The following is a 19313-nucleotide window of genomic DNA, read 5'->3' as shown; positions in this document are numbered from 1 at the left end:
ATGAGAAGAAAGATCATGAGAGGCAAGTGTTTTGGGAGCAGTTGAATGAGTATGTTAGTGGTTTTGATGCACGAGACTGGGTTATAGTGATGGGTGATTTGAATGCAAAGGTGAGTAATGTGGCAGTTGAGCGAATAATTGGTATACATGGGGTGTTCAGTGTTGTAAATGAAAATGGTGAAGAGCTTGTACATTTATGTGCAAATGATTGGGAAAATGATTGGGAATACCTGGGTTAAAAAGAGAGATAAGCATAAGTATATGTATGTAAGTAGGAGAGATGGCCAGAGAGCGTTATTGGATTATGTGTTAATTGATAGGCACGCGAAAGAGAGACTTTTGGATGCTAATGTGCCGAGAGGTGCAACTGGAGGAATGTCTGAACATTATCTTGAGGTGGAGGTGAAGATTTGTAGAGGTTTTCAGAAAAGAAGAGAGAATGTTGGGGTGAAGAGAGTGAAGAGAGTGAGTGAGCTTGGGAAGGAGACTTGTGTGAGGAAGTACCAGGAGAGACGGAATACAGAATGGAAAAAGGTGAGAACAAAGGACGTAAGGGGAGTGGGGGAGGAATGGGATGTATTTAGGGAAGCAGTGATGGCTTGCGCAAAAGATGCTTGTGACATGAGAAGCGTGGGAGGTGGGCAGATTAGAAAGGGTAGTGAGTGGTGGGATGAAGAAGTAAGATCATTAGTAAAAGAGAAGAGAGAGGAATTTCAACAATTTTTGCAGGGAAATAATGCAAATGAGTGGGAGATGTATAAAAGAAAGAGGCAGGAGGTCAAGACAAAGGTGCAAGAGGTGAAAAAGAAGGCAATTGAGAGTTGGGGTGAGAGACTATCATTAAATTTTAGGGAAAACAAAAAGATGTTTTGGAAAGAGGTAAATAAAGTGTGTAAGACAAGGGAACAAATGGCAACATCAGTGAAGGGGGCTAATGGGGAGGTGATAACAAGTAGTGGTGATGTGAGAAGGAGATAGAGTGAGTATTTTGAAGGTTTGTTGAATGTGTTTGATGATAGAGTGGCAGATATAGGGTGTTTTGGTTGAGGTGGTGTGCAAAGTGAGAGGGTTAGGGAAAATGATTTGGTAAAAAGAGAAGAGGTAGTAAAAGCTTTGCGGAAGATGAAAGCCGGCAAGGCAGCGAGTTTGGATGGTATTGCAGTGGAATTTATTAAAAAGGGGGTGACTGTATTGTTGACTGGTTGGTAAGGTTATTTAATGTATGTATGAGTCATGGTGAGGTGCCTGAGGATTGGCGGAATGCTTGAATAGTGCCATTGTACAAAGGCAAAGGGGATAAGAGTGAGTGCTCAAATTACAGAGGTATAAGGTTGTTGAGTATTCCTGGTAAATTATATGGGAGGGTATAGATTGAGAGGGTGAAGGCATGTACAAAGCATGAGATTGGGGAAGAGCAGTGTGGTTTCAGAAGTGGTAGAGGATGTGTGAATCAGGTGTTTGCTTTGAAGAATGTATGTGAGAAATACTTAGAAAAGCAAATGGATTTGTATGTGGCATTTATGAATCTGGAGAAGGCTTATGATAGAGTTGATAGAGATGCTCTGTGGAAGGTATTGAGGATATATGGTGTGGGAGGCAAGTTGTCAGAAGCAGTGAAAAGTTTTTATCGAGGATATAAGGTATGTGTACGTGTAGGAAGAGAGGAAAGTGATTGGTTCTCAGTGAATGTAGGTTTGCGGCAGGGAGGGGAGGGAGGGGGATGTCTCCATGGTTGTTTGATTTGTTTATGGATGGGGTTGTTAGGGAGGTGAATGCAAGAGTTTTGGAAAAGGGGCAAGTATGCAGTCTGTTGTGGATGAGAGAGTTTGGGAAGTGAGTCAGTTGTTGTTCGCTGATGATACAGTGCTGGTGGCTGATTCATGTGAGAAACTGCAGAAGCTGGTGACTGAGTTTGGTAAAGTGTGTGAAAGAAGAAAGTTGAGAGTAAATGTGAATAAGAGTAAGGTTGTTAGGAACAGTAGGGTTGAGGGTCAAGTAAATTGGGAGGTAAGTTTAAATGGAGTAAACTGGAGGAAGTGAAGTGTTTTAAATATCTGGGAGTGGATTTGGCAGCGGATGGAACCACGGAAGCGGAAGTGAATCATAGGGTGGGGGAGGGGGCGCAAGTTCTAGGAGCCTTGAAGAATGTGTGGAAGTCAAAAACATTATCTCGGAAAGCAAAAATGGGTATGTTTGAAGGAATAGAGGTTCCAACAATGTTGTATGGTTGCGAGGCGTGGGCTATGGATAGAGTTGTGTGCAGGAGGGTGGATGTGCTGAAAATGAGATGTTTTTTTTTTTTTTTTTTTATACTTTGTCGCTGTCTCCCGCGTTTGCGAGGTAGCGCAAGGAAACAGACGAAAGAAATGGCCCAACCCCTCCCATACACATGTACATACACACGTCCACACACGCAAATATACATACCTACACAGCTTTCCATGGTTTACCCCGGACGCTTCACATGCCTTGATTCAATCCACTGACAGCACGTCAACCCCTGTATACCACATCGCTCCAATTCACTCTATTCCTTGCCCTCCTTTCACCCTCCTGCATGTTCAGGCCCCGATCACACAAAATCCTTTTCACTCCATCTTTCCACCTCCAATTTGGTCTCCCTCTTCTCCTCGTTCCCTCCACCTCCGACACATATATCCTCTTGGTCAATCTTTCCTCACTCATTCTCTCCATGTGCCCAAACCATTTCAAAACACCCTCTTCTGCTCTCTCAACCACGCTCTTTTTATTTCCACACATCTCTCTTACCCTTACGTTACTTACTCGATCAAACCACCTCACACCACACATTGTCCTCAAACATCTCATTTCCAGCACATCCATCCTCCTGCGCACAACTCTATCCATAGCCCACGCCTCGCAACCATACAACATTGTTGGAACTACTATTCCTTCAAACATACCCATTTTTGCTTTCCGGGATGATGTTCTCGACTTCCACACATTTTTCAAGGCTCCCAAAATTTTCGCCCCCTCCCCCACCCTATGATCCACTTCCGCTTCCATGGTTCCATCCGCTGACAGATCCACTCCCAGATATCTAAAACACTTCACTTCCTCCAGTTTTTCTCCATTCAAACTCACCTCCCAATTGACTTGACCCTCAACCCCACTGTACCTAATAACCTTGCTCTTATTCACATTTACTCTTAACTTTCTTCTTCCACACACTTTACCAAACTCCGTCACCAGCTTCTGCAGTTTCTCACATGAATCCGCCACCAGCGCTGTATCATCAGCGAACAACAACTGACTCACTTCCCAAGCTCTCTCATCCCCAACAGACTTCATACTTGCCCCTCTTTCCAAGACTCTTGCATTTACCTCCCTAACAACCCCATCCATAAACAAATTAAACAACCATGGAGACATCACACACCCCTGCCGCAAACCTACATTCACAGAGAACCAATCACTTTCCTCTCTTCCTACACGTACACATGCCTTACATCCTCGATAAAAACTTTTCACTGCTTCTAACAACTTGCCTCCCACACCATATATTCTTAATACCTTCCACAGAGCATCTCTATCAACTCTATCATATGCCTTCTCCAGATCCATAAATGCTACATACAAATCCATTTGCTTTTCTAAGTATTTCTCGCATACATTCTTCAAAGCAAACACCTGATCCACACATCCTCTACCACTTCTGAAACCACACTGCTCTTCCCCAATCTGATGCTCTGTACATGCCTTCACCCTCTCAATCAATACTCTCCCATATAATTTACCAGGAATACTCAACAAACTTATACCTCTGTAACTTGAGCACTCACTCTTATCCCCTTTGCCTTTGTACAATGGCACTATGCACGCATTCCGCCAATCCTCAGGCACCTCACCATGAGTCATACATACATTAAATAACCTTACCAACCAGTCAACAATACAGTCACCCCCTTTTTTAATAAATTCCACTGCAATACCATCCAAACCTGCTGCCTTGCCGGCTTTCATCTTCCGCAAAGCTTTTACTACCTCCTCTCTGTTTACCAAATCATTTTCCCTAACCCTCTCACTTTGCACACCACCTCGACCCAAACACCCTATATCTGCCACTCTGTCATCAGACACATTCAACAAACCTTCAAAATACTCATTCCATCTCCTTCTCACATCACCACTACTTGTTATCACCTCCCCATTTACGCCCTTCACTGAAGTTCCCATTTGCTCCCTTGTCTTACGCACCCTATTTACCTCCTTCCAGAACATCTTTTTATTCTCCCTAAAATTTACTGATAGTCTCTCACCCCAACTCTCATTTGCTCTTTTTTTCACCTCTTGCACCTTTCTCTTGACCTCCTGTCTCTTTCTTTTATACTTCTCCCACTCAATTGCATTTTTTCCCTGCAAAAATCGTCCAAATGCCTCTCTCTTCTCTTTCACTAATACTCTTACTTCTTCATCCCACCACTCACTACCCTTTCTAAACAGCCCACCTCCCACTCTTCTCATGCCACAAGCATCTTTTGCGCAATCCATCACTGATTCCCTAAATACATCCCATTCCTCCCCCACTCCCCTTACTGTATGAGGACAATATGTGGTGTGAGGTGGTTTGATCGAGTAAGTTATGTAAGGGTAAGAGAGATGTGTGGTAATAAAAAGAGCATGGTTGAGAGAGCAGAAGAGGGTGTTTTGAAATGGTTTGGTCACATGGAGAGAATGAGTGAGGAAAGATTGACCAAGAGGATATATGTTTCTGAGGTGGAGGGAACGAGGAGAAGTGGGAGACCAAATTGGAGGTGGAAAGATGGAGTGAAAAAGATTTTAAGTGATCGGGGCCTGACTACATGTCTATTAATTAATATTCAATCCAATACTGCTCAATGATCATCTATCCTACTCACATACATATATTTGTGGATTTCCTCTTTTTCAATCAGGTATTCACAATCACCAGTGAGCTAGTGCAAGGAAACTGACGAAGAATGGCCCAACCCACATATATACATGTATATACATAAACACCCATACGCACACATATACATACCTATCTTTTTCTTTCTTTCAAACTATTCGCCATTTCCCACGTTAGAGAGGTAGCGTTAAGAACAGAGAACTGGGCCTTTGAGGGATTATCCTCACCTGGCCCCCTTCTCTGTTCCTTCTTTTGGAAAATTAAAAAAAATAACGAGCGGGGAGGATTTCCAGCCCCCCACTCCCTCCCCTTTTATTAGCCTTCTACGACACGCAGGGAATACGTGGGAAGTATTCTTTCTCCCCTATCCCCAGGGATAACATACATATACATATACAGACATATACATATATACACATGTACATATTCATGCATGCTGCCTTCATTCATTCCCGCCGCCACCCCGCCATACATGAAATGGCAACCCCCTTCCCCTGCGTGTGCGCAAGGTAGCGCTGGGAAAAGACAACAAAGGCCACATTCGTTCACACTCAGTCTCTAACTGTCATGTGTAATGGACCGAAACCACAGCTCCCTTTCCACATCTAGGCCCCACAAAACCTTCCACAGTTTACCCCAGATGCTTCAAATGCCTGGTTCAATCCATTGACAGCACATCAACCCCAATATACCACATCATTCCAATCTTTGTATGTCTATTCATCAATATTCAATCTAATAATGCTCAACAATCATCTATCCTACTCACATACATATATTTGTGGATATTCCTCTTTTTTAATCAGGTATTTACAATCACCAGTCCCAACACTCTACTTTTTCTAATCTGCCCACCTTCCACCTTTTTCATGCCATATGCATCTCTTGCACATGCCATCACTGCTTCCCTAAATACATCCCATTACTCACCCCTCCACTCTATTCTGTGCACGCCTTTCACCCTCCTGTATGTTCAGGCCCCGATCACTCAAAATCTTTTTCACTCCATCCTTCCACCTCCAAATTAGTCCCCACATCTCCTTGTTTCCTCCACCTCTGATGCATGTATCCTCTTTGTCAATCTTTCCTCACTCATTCTCTCCATGAGACCAAACCATTTCAATACATCCTCTTCTGATCTCAGCACCACACTCTTTTTATTACCACAAATCTCTCTTACCCTTTCATTACTTACTCGATCAAACCACCTCACACCACATATTGTCCTCAAACATTTCGTTTCCAACACATCCACCCTCCTCAGCACAAACCTATCTTTAGCCCATGTCTCGCAACCATATAACATTGTTGGAACCACTATTCCTTCAAACATACCCATTTTTGCTCTCTGAGATAATGTTCTCGCCTTCCACACATTCTTCAATGCTCCCAGAACCTTCACCCTCTCCCTCACCCTGTGACTCACTTCCGCTTCCATGGTTCCATCCACTGCTAAATCCACTCCCAGATAAGTAAAACACTTCGCTTCCTCCAGTTTTTCTCCATTCAAATTTAACTCCCAATTTACTTGTCCCTCAACCCTACTGAACCTAATATGTCAGGTGTTTGCTTTGAAGAATGTTTGTGAGAAATACTTGAGAAACAAATGGATTTGTATGTGGCATCTATGGATCTGAAAAAGCCATAAGACAGGGTGGATAGAGATGCTTTGTGGAAGGTCTTAAGAGTGTATGGTGTGGGAGGAAAACTGCTAGAAGCAGTGAGAAGTTTTATCAAGGTTGTATGGCATATGTATGGGTAGGAAGAGAGGGGAGTGATTGGTTCCCAGTGAAGGTTGGTTGCAGCAGGGATGTGTTATGTCCCCATGGTTGTTTAATTTGTTTATGGATGGGGTGGATAGGGAGGTAAATGCCTCTGTAGTTTGAACACTCACCTTTATCCCCTTTGCCTTTGTACAATGGCACTATACACACATTCTGCCTATCCTCAGACACTTCAGCATGATCCACATATACAGTGAATATCCTTACTAACCAATCAATAACACATTCATTCCCTTACACAATGAATTCAACTGCAATACCATCCAAATCCACCGCCTTCCCAGATCTCATCTTCTGCAAGGCCTTCACCACCTCTTTTCTCTTCAACAAACCACTCTCCCTGACTCTCACTGTGCACACCATCCCGACCTGAACACCCTACATGTCACTCTATGCACACCACCCCGACCTGAACACCCTACATGTCACGCTATGCACACCACCCCGACCTGAACACCCTACATCTGTCACTCTATCATCAAACACATTCAACAAACCTTCCAAATACTCACTCCTACTTATTTCTTCACTACCTATCATTACTTATCCCCTTGCCCCCTTCATCAATGTTCCCATTTGTTCTCTTGTCTTACACACGTTATTTACCTCCTTCCAAAACATCCATTTATTCTCCCTAAAATTTAATGATACTCTCTCACTCCAACTCTTATTTGTCCTCTTTTTCAACTCTTGCACCTTCCTCTTGACTTCCTGCCACTTTCTCTTATACATCCCCCGGTCATTTGCACTCCTTCCTTGCAAGTATCGTCCAAACACCTCTCTTTTCTCTTTCACCAACAACTCTACTTCTTCATCCCACCACTCACTACATTTTCTAATCTGCCCACCTCCCACCTTTTTCATGCCACATGCATCTCTTGCACATGCCATCACTGCTTCCCTAAATACATCCCATTCCTCACCCACTCCACTCACTTGCTCTCACCTTTTTCCATTCTACACTCAATCTCTCCAGGTATTTCTTCACACAAATATTCTTTCCAAGCTCACTTACTCTCACCACTCTCTTCTCACCAACATTCTCTCTCCTCTTTGGAAAACAACCACAAAACTTCACCAGTGCCTCCACAAGATAGTTATCAGACATCCCAGCAGCTGCCCCTCTGAGCACATTTGCATCAAAAAGTCTCTCTTTTACATGTCTATCAATTAAGATATAATTCAATAATGCCTGTTAACCATCTCTCCTACTAACATACGTATACTTGTGTGTATCTCTCTTTTTAAACCAGGTATTCCCAATTGTTAGTCTCTTTTCAGCACACAAATCCATAAGCTATTCAATATTTCCACTCCCAACAATTAATACCCCATGCACACCAATTATACCCTCAACTGCCATATTACATTCCTTTGCTTTCAAATCACCCATCACTAATACCTGGTCCCATGTACCAAAACTGCTGACATACTCACTCAGCTGCTCCCACAACACTTGGATTTCATGATCTTTCTTCTCATGACTAGGTGCATAAGCACCAATAATCACTCATCTCTTGCCATCCACTTTCACTTTTATCCACATCAATCTAAAATTTACTTTCTTACACTCTATCACAATCTATCTCTCCTTTCTCTTCATCTTGGTTACATCCACACATGTTCAGACACCTCTATCTGAGACTTCGAGGAGGATGAGCACTCCCTGCTCGACTCCTTCCTCTGTTTCCTCTTTTAGAAGGGAACAAGAAGCAGGAGACCAAATTGGAGGTGGAAGGATGGAGTGAAAAAGATTTTGAGCATACAGGAGCTTGAGAAGCATGCGAGGAATAGAGTGAATTGGAATGATGTGGTATACCAGGGTAAACGTGCTGTCAATGGACTGAACCAGGGCATGTGAAACATCTGGGGTAAACCATGGAAAGGTCTGTGGGGCCTGGATGTGGATAGGGAGCTGTGGTTTTCGGTGGATTACACATGACAGCTAGAGACTGTGTGAATGAATGTGGCCTTTTTTGTCTGTTTTCCTGACGCTCTTTCGCAGAAGCAAGGGGTAGTGATGCTGTTCCCTGTTGGGTAGGGTGACACCAGTAATGGATGAAGGCAAGCAAGTATGAATATGTATATGTGTATAATATATATATGTCTGCATATGTGTATATATACCTATCTATATGTTGAAATGTTTATTTCATTTATTTATTTTGCTTTGTCGCTTTCTCCCGTGTTAGTAAGGTAGCGCAAGGAAACAGACGAAAGAATGGCCCACCCACCCACATACACATGTATATACATACACGTCCACACACACAAATATACACACCTATACATCTCAACGTATAAATATATACATACACATAGACATATACATATATACACACGTACATAATTCATACTGTCTGCCATTATTCACTCCCATCACCACCCCACCACACATGAAAAAAAACAGCTCCCTTCCCCCTCATGTGCGCGAGGTAGCGCTAGGAAAAGACAACAAAGGCCACATTCGTTCACATTCAGTCTCTAGCTGTCATGTAATAATGCACCGAAACCACAGCTCCCTTTCCACATCCAGGCCCTACAAAACTTTCCATGGTTTACCCCAGACGCTTCACATGCCCTGGTTCAATCCAATAACAGCACGTTGAACACGGTATACCACATCGTTCCAATTCACTCTATTTCTTGCACGCCTTTCACCCTCCTGCATGTTCAGGCCCTGATCACTCAAAATCTTTTTCATTCCATCTTTCCACCTCCAATTTGGTCTCCCACTTCTCCTCGTTCCCTCCACCTCTGACACATATATCCTCTTGGTAAATTTTTCCTCACTCATTCTCTCTATGTGACCAAACCATTTCAAAAGACCCTCTTCTGCTCTCTCAACCACACTCTTTTTATTACCACACATCTCTCTTACCCTATCATTTCAACACTACAATAGGGTAATGTTGAAATGTATATGTATATGTATATGTATATGTATATATATATATATATATGTTTTGGAAAGTTTTGGAAAGAGGGGCAAGTATGAAGTCTGTTGGGGATGAGAGAGCTTGGGAAGTGAGTCAGTTGTTGTTCGCTGATGATACAGCGCTGGTGGCTGATTCATGTGAGAAACTGCAGAAGCTGGTGACTGAGTTTGGTAAAGTGTGTGGAAGAAGAAAGTTAAGAGTAAATGTGAATAAGAGCAAGGTTATTAGGTACAGTAGGGTTGAGGATCAAGTCAATTGGGAGGTGAGTTTGAATGGAGAAAAACTGGAGGAAGTGAAGTGTTTTAGATATCTGGGAGTGGATCTGGCAGCGGATGGAACCATGGAAGTGGAAGTGGATCATAGGGTGGGGGAGGGGGCGAAAATTCTGGGGGCCTTGAAGAATGTGTGGAAGTCGAGAACATTATCTCGGAAAGCAAAAATGGGTATGTTTGAAGGAATAGTGGTTCCAACAATGTTGTATGGTTGCGAGGCGTGGGCTATGGATAGAGTTGTGCGCAGGAGGATGGATGTGCTGGAAATGAGATGTTTGAGGACAATGTGTGGTGTGAGGTGGTTTGATCGAGTGAGTAACGTAAGGGTAAGAGAGATGTGTGGAAATAAAAAGAGCGTGGTTGAGAGAGCAAAGAGGGTGTTTTGAAGTGGTTTGGGCACATGGAGAGGATGAGTGAGGAAAGATTGACCAAGAGGATATATGTGTCGGAGGTGGAGGGAGCAAGGAGAAGAGGGAGACCAAATTGGAGGTGGAAAGATGGAGTGAAAAAGATTTTGTGTGATCGGGGCCTGAACATGCAGGAGGGTGAAAGGAGGGCAAGGAATAGAGTGAATTGGAGCGATGTGGTATACCGGGGTTGACGTGCTGTCAGTGGATTGAATCAAGGCATGTGAAGCGTCTGGGGTAAACCATGGAAAGCTGTGTAGGTATGTATATTTGCGTGTGTGGACGTATGTATATACATGTGTATGGGGGGGGGTTGGGCCATTTCTTTCGTCTGTTTCCTTGCGCTACCTCGCAAATGCGGGAGACCGACAAAGTATAAAAAAAAAAAAAAAAAAAAATTACATATATGTATATGTAATATGGTTTGCAGCAGGGGAGTGTGATGTCTCCAAGGTTGTTCAATTTGTTATTGAATGGGGCTGTTAGGGAGGTAAATGCAAGAGTTTTGGAGAGAGGGACAAGTATGCAGTCTGTTGTGGATGAGAGGGCTTGGGAAGTGAGTCAGCTGTTGTTCGCTGATGATACAGCGCTAGTGGCTGATTTGGGTGAGAAACTGCAGAAGCTGGTGACTGAGTTTGGTAAAGTGTGTGAAAGAAGAAAGCTGAGAGTAAATGTGAAGGAGAGCAAGGTTATTAGGTACAGTAGGGTTGAGGGACAAGTCAATTGGGAGGTAAGTCTGAATGGAGAAAAACTGGAGGAAGTAAAGTGTTTTAGATATCTAGGAGTGGATTTAGCAGTGGATCAAACCATGGAAGCAGAAGTAAGTCACAGGGTGGGGGAGGGGGCAAAGGTTCTGGGAGCTTTGAAGAATGTGTGGAAGGTGAGAACATTATCTAGGAAAGAAAAAATGGGTATGTTTGAAGGAATAGTGGTAAAGTTGTTGAGAGTAAGTGAGCTTGGAAAGGAAACTTGTGTGAGGAAGTACCAGGAGAGATTGAGTGCAGAATGGAAAAAGGTGAGGGCAAATGATGTAAGGAGAGTGGGAGGAAGTAATGGGATATATCAAGGGAAGCAGTGATGGCTTGTGCAAAAGATGCCTGTGGCATGAGAAAGATGGGAGGTGGGCAGATTAGAGATGGTAGTGAGTGGTGGGATGAAGAAGTAAGATTGTTAGTGAAAGAGAAGAGAGAGGCATTTGGACGATTTTTGCTGGGAAGTAGTGCAAATGACTGGGAGATTTATAAAAGAAAGAGGCAGGAGGTCAAGAGAAAGGTGCAAGAGGTGAAAAAGAGGGCAAATGAGAGTTAGGGTGAGATAGTATTGTTAAATTTTAGGGAGAATAAAAAGATGTTTTGGAAGGAGGTAAGGGGATTGATTGAGAGAGTGAAGGCATGTACAGAGCATCAGATTGGGAAAGAGCAGTGTGGTTTCAGAAGTGGTAGAGGATGTGTAGATCAGAAGTATGCTTTGAAGAATGTATGTGAGGAATACTTAGAAAAACCGACGGATTTGTATGTACCATTTATGGATCTGGAGAAGGCATATGATAAGAGTTGATAGAGATGCTCTGTGGAAGGTACTAAAAGTATATGGTGTGGGAGGTAAGTTGCTAGAAGCATTGAAAAGTTTTTATTGAGGATATAAGGCATGTGCATGAGTAGAAAGAAAGGAAAGTGAGTGGTTCCCAGTAAATGTTGGTTTGTGGCAGGGGTGCGTGATGTCTCCATGATTGTTTAATTTGTTTATGGATGGGGTTGTTAGGGAGGTTAATGCAAGAGTTTTGGAGAGAGGGGCAAGTATGAAGTCTGTTGTGGATGAGAGGGCTTGGGAAGTGAGTCAGTTGTTGTTCCCTGATGATACAGCGCTGGTGGCTGATTCAGGTGAGAAACTACAGAAGCTGGTGACTGAGTTTGGTAAAGTGTGAGAAAAAAGAAAGCTGAGAGTAAAAGTGAATATGAGCAAGATTATTAGGTTCAGTAGGGTTGAGGGACAAGTCAACTGGGAGGTAAATTTGAATGGAGAAAAACTGGAGAAACTGAAGTGATTTAGATATCTGGGAGTTTATTTAGCAGAGGATGGAACCATGGAAGTAGAAGTGAGTCACAGGGTGGGGGAGGGGGCGAAGGTTCTGGGAGCATTGAAGAATGTGTGGAAGGCGAGAACATCATCTCGGAGCAAAAATTGGTATGTTTGAAGGAATAGGGGATCCAACAATGTTATATGGTTGTGAGGCTTGGGATAAAGATAGGGTTGTGCAGAGGAGGGTGGATGTGTTGAAAATGAGATGTTTGAGGACAATATGTCATGTGAGGTGGTTTGATCGAAAAAGTAATGGAAGGGTAAGAGAGATGTGTGGTAATAAGAAGAGTGTAGTTGAGAGAGCAGAAGAGGTTATATTGAAATGGTTTGGTCACATGGTGAGAATGAGTGAGGAAAGATTGACAAAGAGGATATATGTGTCAGAGGTGGAGGGAACGAGGAGAAGTGGGAGACCAAATTGGAGGTGGAAGGATGGAGTGAAAAAGATTTTGAGCGATAGGGGCCTGAACATATGGGATGGTGAAAGGCGTGAAAGGAATAGAGTGAACTGGAATGATGCGGTATACCAGGGATGATGTGCTGTCAGTGGATTGAACCAGGGCATGTGAAGCATATGGGGTAAACCATGGAAAGTTCTGTGGGGCCTGGATGTGGAAAGGGAGCTGTGGTTTCGGAGCATTACACATGACAACTAGAGACCAACTGTGAATGAATGTAGCCTTTTTGTCTTTTCCTAGTGCTACCTAGCATGTGCGCAGGGAGAGGGGGTGCCATTTTATGTGTAGCACGATGGCAATGGGAATGGATGAAGGCAGCAAGTATGAATATGAAAATGTGTATATATGTATATGTCTGTGTATGTATATGTATGTATACGTTGAAATGTATAGGTATCTATATGTGCGTGTGTGGGCGTTTATCTATATACATGTGTATGTGGGTGGGTTGGGCCATTCTTTCATCTGTTTCCCTGCTCTACCTCGCTAATGTGGGAGACAGCTACAAAGTAAATAAATAAATAAAATTATGTTGCAAATACTCACCAGTACCGCTCACAGAGATCCACATCATTAGAATGGCACTTCTTGATCACTTCAATCCATGTTGGATCCACACCAGTACGCTTCTTTATCTTATCTTTAACTACATCAATTCGCTGACGTAATGCCTCACAAGCTACTCTTGCACCCTAAAATTTCAAGAATGAAGTTATCATATATCATTTTGACTTATTCATTAAAATATGACAACCTCTTACTTTTAACACTCTTAATGAATAACCATGAACACACACCCAATCTCCCTTCCACACAATGTTGCTTTTTTTTTACAACTTATGTTTTCTGCAACCACATATACTGCAAAATTAAACTCATCCTGAAAAGCTTTCAGCCTTTTGTCTAATCTTCTCTTAAAGCTTACATACCATTATATAGGTATGTAAAACTGGCTGAGTGCTGTGTTGGTCATCTTCTCCCAACCTTCCTAAACAAAGGAAACCCCATCCCAACTTTATCTTTCAATTCAATACACAGCATTTCTTTTATAAAATATGCCTGTCTACAATGAAGCATTTTCAAGATTATAAATCTATACTAGTAAGTAATCTGTAATGTTGATGGAAATGAAATATTATGATGAAATAGTTCATGAAATCATGATAGCGAGGTTTGATAAAGACTACTACTATTATTCATTAATTCATCTATTAAACTTGATCACCATTTCCTGCATCAGCAAGATGGCCCCAGGAAATAGACAAAAAATTACCCATCCACTCATATACACATATATATATACATAAATGCCCACACACGTACATATACATACACATACACACAGATATCAACATATACACTTATATGTACATATACATACACATAGATAAACATTTTTTTTTTTCATACGATTCGCCATTTCCCACATTTGCAAGGTAGCGTTAAGAACAGAGAACTGGGCCTTTGAGGGAATATCCTCACCTGGCCCCCTTCTCTGTTCCTTCTTTTTGGGAAAAAAAAAAACATAAACATATGTACCTATTTATCTATTCTATAAATACGTACCTATGTACATATAAATACTTTCTTGCCTCCAATCCACTCCTGGCACCACCACGCCCACAGGAAGCAGCATCACTGCACCCTGCTTCAGCAAGGCAGTGCCAGAAAAATAGACAAAAAAGGCCTCAATCATTCACACTCAGTCTCTAGCTGTCATGTGTAATGCACCAAAACCACAGCTCCCTATCCTTGGCCAGGCCCCACAGACCTTTCCATGCTTTACTCCAGACATTTCACATGCCCTGGTTCAGTCCATTGACAGCAAGTTGACCCTGGTATAACGCATTGTTCCAAATCACTCTATGCCTTGCACGCATCTCACCCTCCAGCATGTTCAGGCTCTGATCACTCAAACTCTTCTTCACTCCATCCTTCGACCTCCAATTGTGTCTCCTGCTGCTCCTTATTCCCTCCACCTCCGACACATATATCCTCTTTTTCAACCTTTCCTCACTCATTCTCTCCATATGCCCAAACCATTTCAACATACCCTCTTCTGCTCTCTCAACCACATTCTTTTTATTACCACACATCTCTCTTACCCTTTTATTACTTATTCAATCAAACCACCGCACACCACACATTTTCCTCAAACATTTCATTTCCAACACACCCACCCTCCTCCGCACAACCCTATCTATAGCCCATGCCTTGTAACCATATAATATTGCTGAAACTATTATTCCTTCAAGCATACCCATTTTAACCCTGAAATAACATTCTCCCTTTCCACACATTCTTCATCACTCCCAAAACCTTCGCTCCCTCCCCCACCCTGTGACTCACTTATGCTTCCAGGGTTCCATTCACTGATGAGTCCATTCCTGGATATCTAAAACACTTCACTTCCTCCAATATTTCTTCATTCAAATAAACATCCTAATTAACTTAGTTTCTCAACACTGCTGAGCCTAATTTCCTTGCTCTTATTCTCATTTACTCTAAACTTTCTCCTCTCACATACTTTTCCAAATTCAGTCACCAACTTCTGCAGTTTCTCATTTGAATCGGCTACCAGAGCTGTATCATCAGCTAGCAGCAACTTACTCCTTTCCCAGGCCCTCTCATCCCAAACTGATTGCATACTCACCCCTCTCCAAAACCCTTGCATTTATCTCCCTATCCAACCCATCCAAAAACAAATTAAACAACCATGGAGAAATCACACATCCCAGCCACAGACCAACATTCAGAGGGAACCAGTCACTCTCCTCTCTTCCTACTCATACACATGCCTTACATCCTTGATAAAAACTTTTCAATGCTTCTAGCAGCTTACCTCCCACACCATATACTCTTAAGACCTTCAACACAGCATCTCCATCAACCCTATCATATGCCCTCTCCAGATCCATAAATGCCACATACAAATCCATCTGTTTTTCTAAATATTTCTCACACACATTCTTCAAAGCAAATACCTGATCCACACATCCTCCACCACTTCTGAAACCAAACTGCTCCTACCCAACCTGATGCTCTGTGCATGCCTTCACCCACTCAATCAATACCCTCCCATAAAATTTTCAGGTAATACTCAACAAACTTATGCCTCTGTAGTTGGAACACACCATTATCCCCTTTGCTTTTGTACAATGGCACTACACATGCCTTCTGCTAATTCTCAGGCACTTCAACATGATCCATGCATACACTGATTATCTTTACCAACCAATCAACAACACAGCTAGAGGGATGTCTGATCACTGTCTCGTAGAGGCAATGGTAAAGATTTATAGAGGTTTTCAAAAAGGAAGAGAGATTGTTTGGGAGAAGAGTGGTTAGAGTGAGTGAGTTTGGTAAGGACACTTGTGTCAGGGAGTACCAAGAGAGACTGGGTGTAGAATGGCAAAAGGTAAGAGCAAATGATGTGAGGGAAGTGGGTGAGGAATGGGACATATTTTGGGAAGCAGTGATGGCATGTGCAAAAGATGCAAGCGGAATGAGAAAGGTGGTAGGTGGGTAGATAAGAAAATGTAGTGAGTGGTGGGATGAGGAAGCAAAGTTGTTAAAGAAAGAGAAAAGAGAAGCGTTTGGATGATATTTAAAAGGTAGGAGTGCAAATGACTAGGAGACTTATATGAGAAAGGAGCATGAGGTTAAGAGGAAGGTGGAAGGATTGAAAAAGAGGGTAAGTGTGAGTTGGGGTGAAAGAGTATCATTAAACTTTTGGGAGGATATAAAGACGTTTTGGAAGGAAATAAATAACATGCAAAAGACAACAAATGGAAACATCAGTGATGGGAGCAAGGGGGAAAGTGATGACAGGTAGAGATGAAGTGAGGAGACGGAGTGAGTATTTTGAGGGTTTGTTGAATGCGTTTGACGACAGAGTGGCAGATGTATGGTGTTTTGGTCCGGGTTGGGTATCAAGTGAGAGGGTCAGGGAGAATGGTTTGGTTAACAAAGAAGAGGCGGTGAAAGACTTGTGGAAGATGAAATCAGGCAAGGTGGCAGGTTTGGATGGTGTTGCTGATGAATCAATACATAAGGAAGGAGTAGCATTACTCCTGAAGCAGGAGTTGTGAGAGGATGTGATTGAGTGTAAGACAGTAAATTCTATAATCATGTGGGTAAAACTGAAAGTGAATGAAGAGAGGTGGGTAATTGTTGGTGCTTATGCTCCTGGTTATGAGAAGAAAGATCATGAGAGGCAAGGGTTTAGGGAGCAGCTGAATGAGTATGTCAGCTGATTTCATGCACGAGACCAGATTTTAGTGATGAGTGATTTAAATGCGAAGGTGAGTAATGTGACAGTTGAAGGTATAATTGGTGCACAAGGGGTATTCAGTGTTGTGAATGGAAATGGTGAAGAACTTGTGGACTTGTGCACTGAAAAAGGCTAGTGATTGGAAACACCTGGTTTAAAAAGAGAAATATACATAAGTATATGTATGAGTCAGCAAGATGGTCAAAGGGCATTTTTGGATTACACATTAATTGATAGGCATGTAAATGAGAATTTTGAATGTTAATGAGCTGAGAGGGTCAGCTGGAAGGATGTCTGATCACTATCTTGTGGAGGAAAAGGTGAAGATCGGTAGAGGTTTTCAAAAAAGAAGAGAGAATGTTGGGGAGAAGAGACAGAAGAGAGTAAGTGAGCTTGGAAAGGAGTCTGGTGAGAGGAAGTACCAGGAGAGACTAAGTGTAGAATGGCAAAAGGTGAGAGCAAATGATGTGAGGGAAGTGGGTGAGGAATGGGATGTATTGAGGGAAGCAGTGAAGGCTTGTGCAAAAGATGCATGCGGCATGAGAAAGGTGTGAGGTGGGCAGATTCTAAAGGGCAGTGAGTGGTGGGATGAAGAAGTAAAGTGGTTAGTGAAAGAGAAAAGGGAGGCGACTGGATGGTACTTATATGGAGGGAGTGCAAATGAGTGGGAGATGTATAAAAGAAAGTGGCAGGAGGTCAAGAGAAAGATGCAAGATTTGAAAAAGAAGGCAAATGAGAGTTGGGGTGAGAGAGTAACATTAAACTTTAGGAAGAAAAGAAAAATGTTTTGGAAGGAGATAAATAACGTGCGTCAGGCAAGAGAACAAATGGGAGCATTGGTAAAGGGGGCAAGTGGGGAAGTAATAACAAGTAGTGATGAAGTGAGGAGATAAAGTAAGTATTTTGAAGGTTTTTTGAATGTTTGACGATAGAGTGGCAGGTGTAGGGTGTTTTGGTTGGAGTGGTGTGTGAAGTGAGAGGGTCAAGGAGAATGGTATGGTTAAGAGAGAAGAGGTAGTGAAAGCTTGTAGAAGATGAAATCCAGCAGGGTGTCTGGTTTGGACAGTATTGCAGTAGAATCTATTAAGAGAAGGGGTGACAGTGCTGTTCACTGGTTGGTAAGGATATTCAATGTACGTATGGATCATGGTCAAGTGTCTGAGGATTGGTGGAATGCATGCATGGTGCCAGTGTACAAAGGCAAAAGGGATAAAGGTGAGAGTTCAAACTACAGAGATATAAGTCTGTTGAGTATTCCTGGGAAATCATATGGGAAGGTATTGATTGAAAGGGTGAAGGGATGTACAGAGAATCAAATTGGGGAAGAACAAAGTGGTTTCAGAAATGGTACAGGATGTGTGGATCAGGTGTTTGCTTTGAAGAAAAAGTGTGAGAAATACTTAGAAAAACAGATGGATTTGTATGTAGCATTTATGAATCTGGAGAAGGCATATGATAGGGTTAATAGAGATGCTTTGTGAAAGGTCTTAAGAGTATATGGTGTGGGAGGTAAGTTGTTAGAAGCAGTGAAAAGTTTGTACTAAAGATTTAAGGCATGCATATGAGTAGGAAAAGAAGAGAGTGACTGGTTCCTAGTGAAGGTCAGTCTGCGTCAAGGGTGTGTGATGTCCCCATGGTTGTTTAATTTGTTTATGGTGTGGTTAGGAAGGTGAATGCAAGAGTTTTGGAGAGAGGGGCAAAAATGTAGTCTGTTGGGGATGAGAGGGCCTGGGAGGTGAGTCAGTTGTTGTTCACCACAGCTCTAGTGGCTGACTGAAGTGAGAAACTGCAAAAGTTGGTGACTGAGTTTGGAAAAGTGTGTGAAAGGAGAAAGTTGAGAGCAAATGTGAATAAGAGTAAGGTTATTAGGTTCAGTGGGGTTGAGGGACAAGTTAACTGGGATGTATGTTTGAATGGAGAAAAAATGGAGGAATTGAAGTGTTTTAGATAAATGGGAGTGGACTTATCAGCAAATGGAACCATTCAATCAGAAGTGAATCACAGGGTGGGGGAGGGGGCGATGGTTCTGGGAGCGATGAAGAATGTGTGGAAGGAGAGAATGTTATCTTGGAGATCAAAAATATACATGTTTGAAGGAATAGTGGTTCCAACAATGTTATATGGTTGCAAGGCATGAGCTATAGATAGGGTTGTAAAGAGGAGGGTGGATGTGCTGGAAGTTAAATGTTTGAGGACAATATGTGGTGTGA

General features: G+C 42.5%; 1 protein-coding gene across 1 annotated transcript in view; it reads right to left on the bottom strand.

The window, feature by feature from the left end:
* LOC139764912 (uncharacterized) overlaps window positions 1-19313 on the bottom strand; it is a 567165-nt gene that overhangs the window by 105850 nt on the left and 442002 nt on the right. Inside the window, exon 20 of the mRNA XM_071691991.1 lies at window positions 13377-13522. Coding sequence (XP_071548092.1) covers window positions 13377-13522 — 146 coding nt within the window. The remainder of the gene's footprint in view (window positions 1-13376; window positions 13523-19313) is intronic.

The sequence above is a fragment of the Panulirus ornatus genome, chromosome 4, assembly GCF_036320965.1.
Source record: "Panulirus ornatus isolate Po-2019 chromosome 4, ASM3632096v1, whole genome shotgun sequence".
Taxonomy (NCBI): domain Eukaryota; kingdom Metazoa; phylum Arthropoda; class Malacostraca; order Decapoda; family Palinuridae; genus Panulirus; species Panulirus ornatus.
The sequence above is the reverse complement of the archived record's forward strand: the minus strand, read 5'-3'. Positions and strand labels throughout refer to the sequence as shown.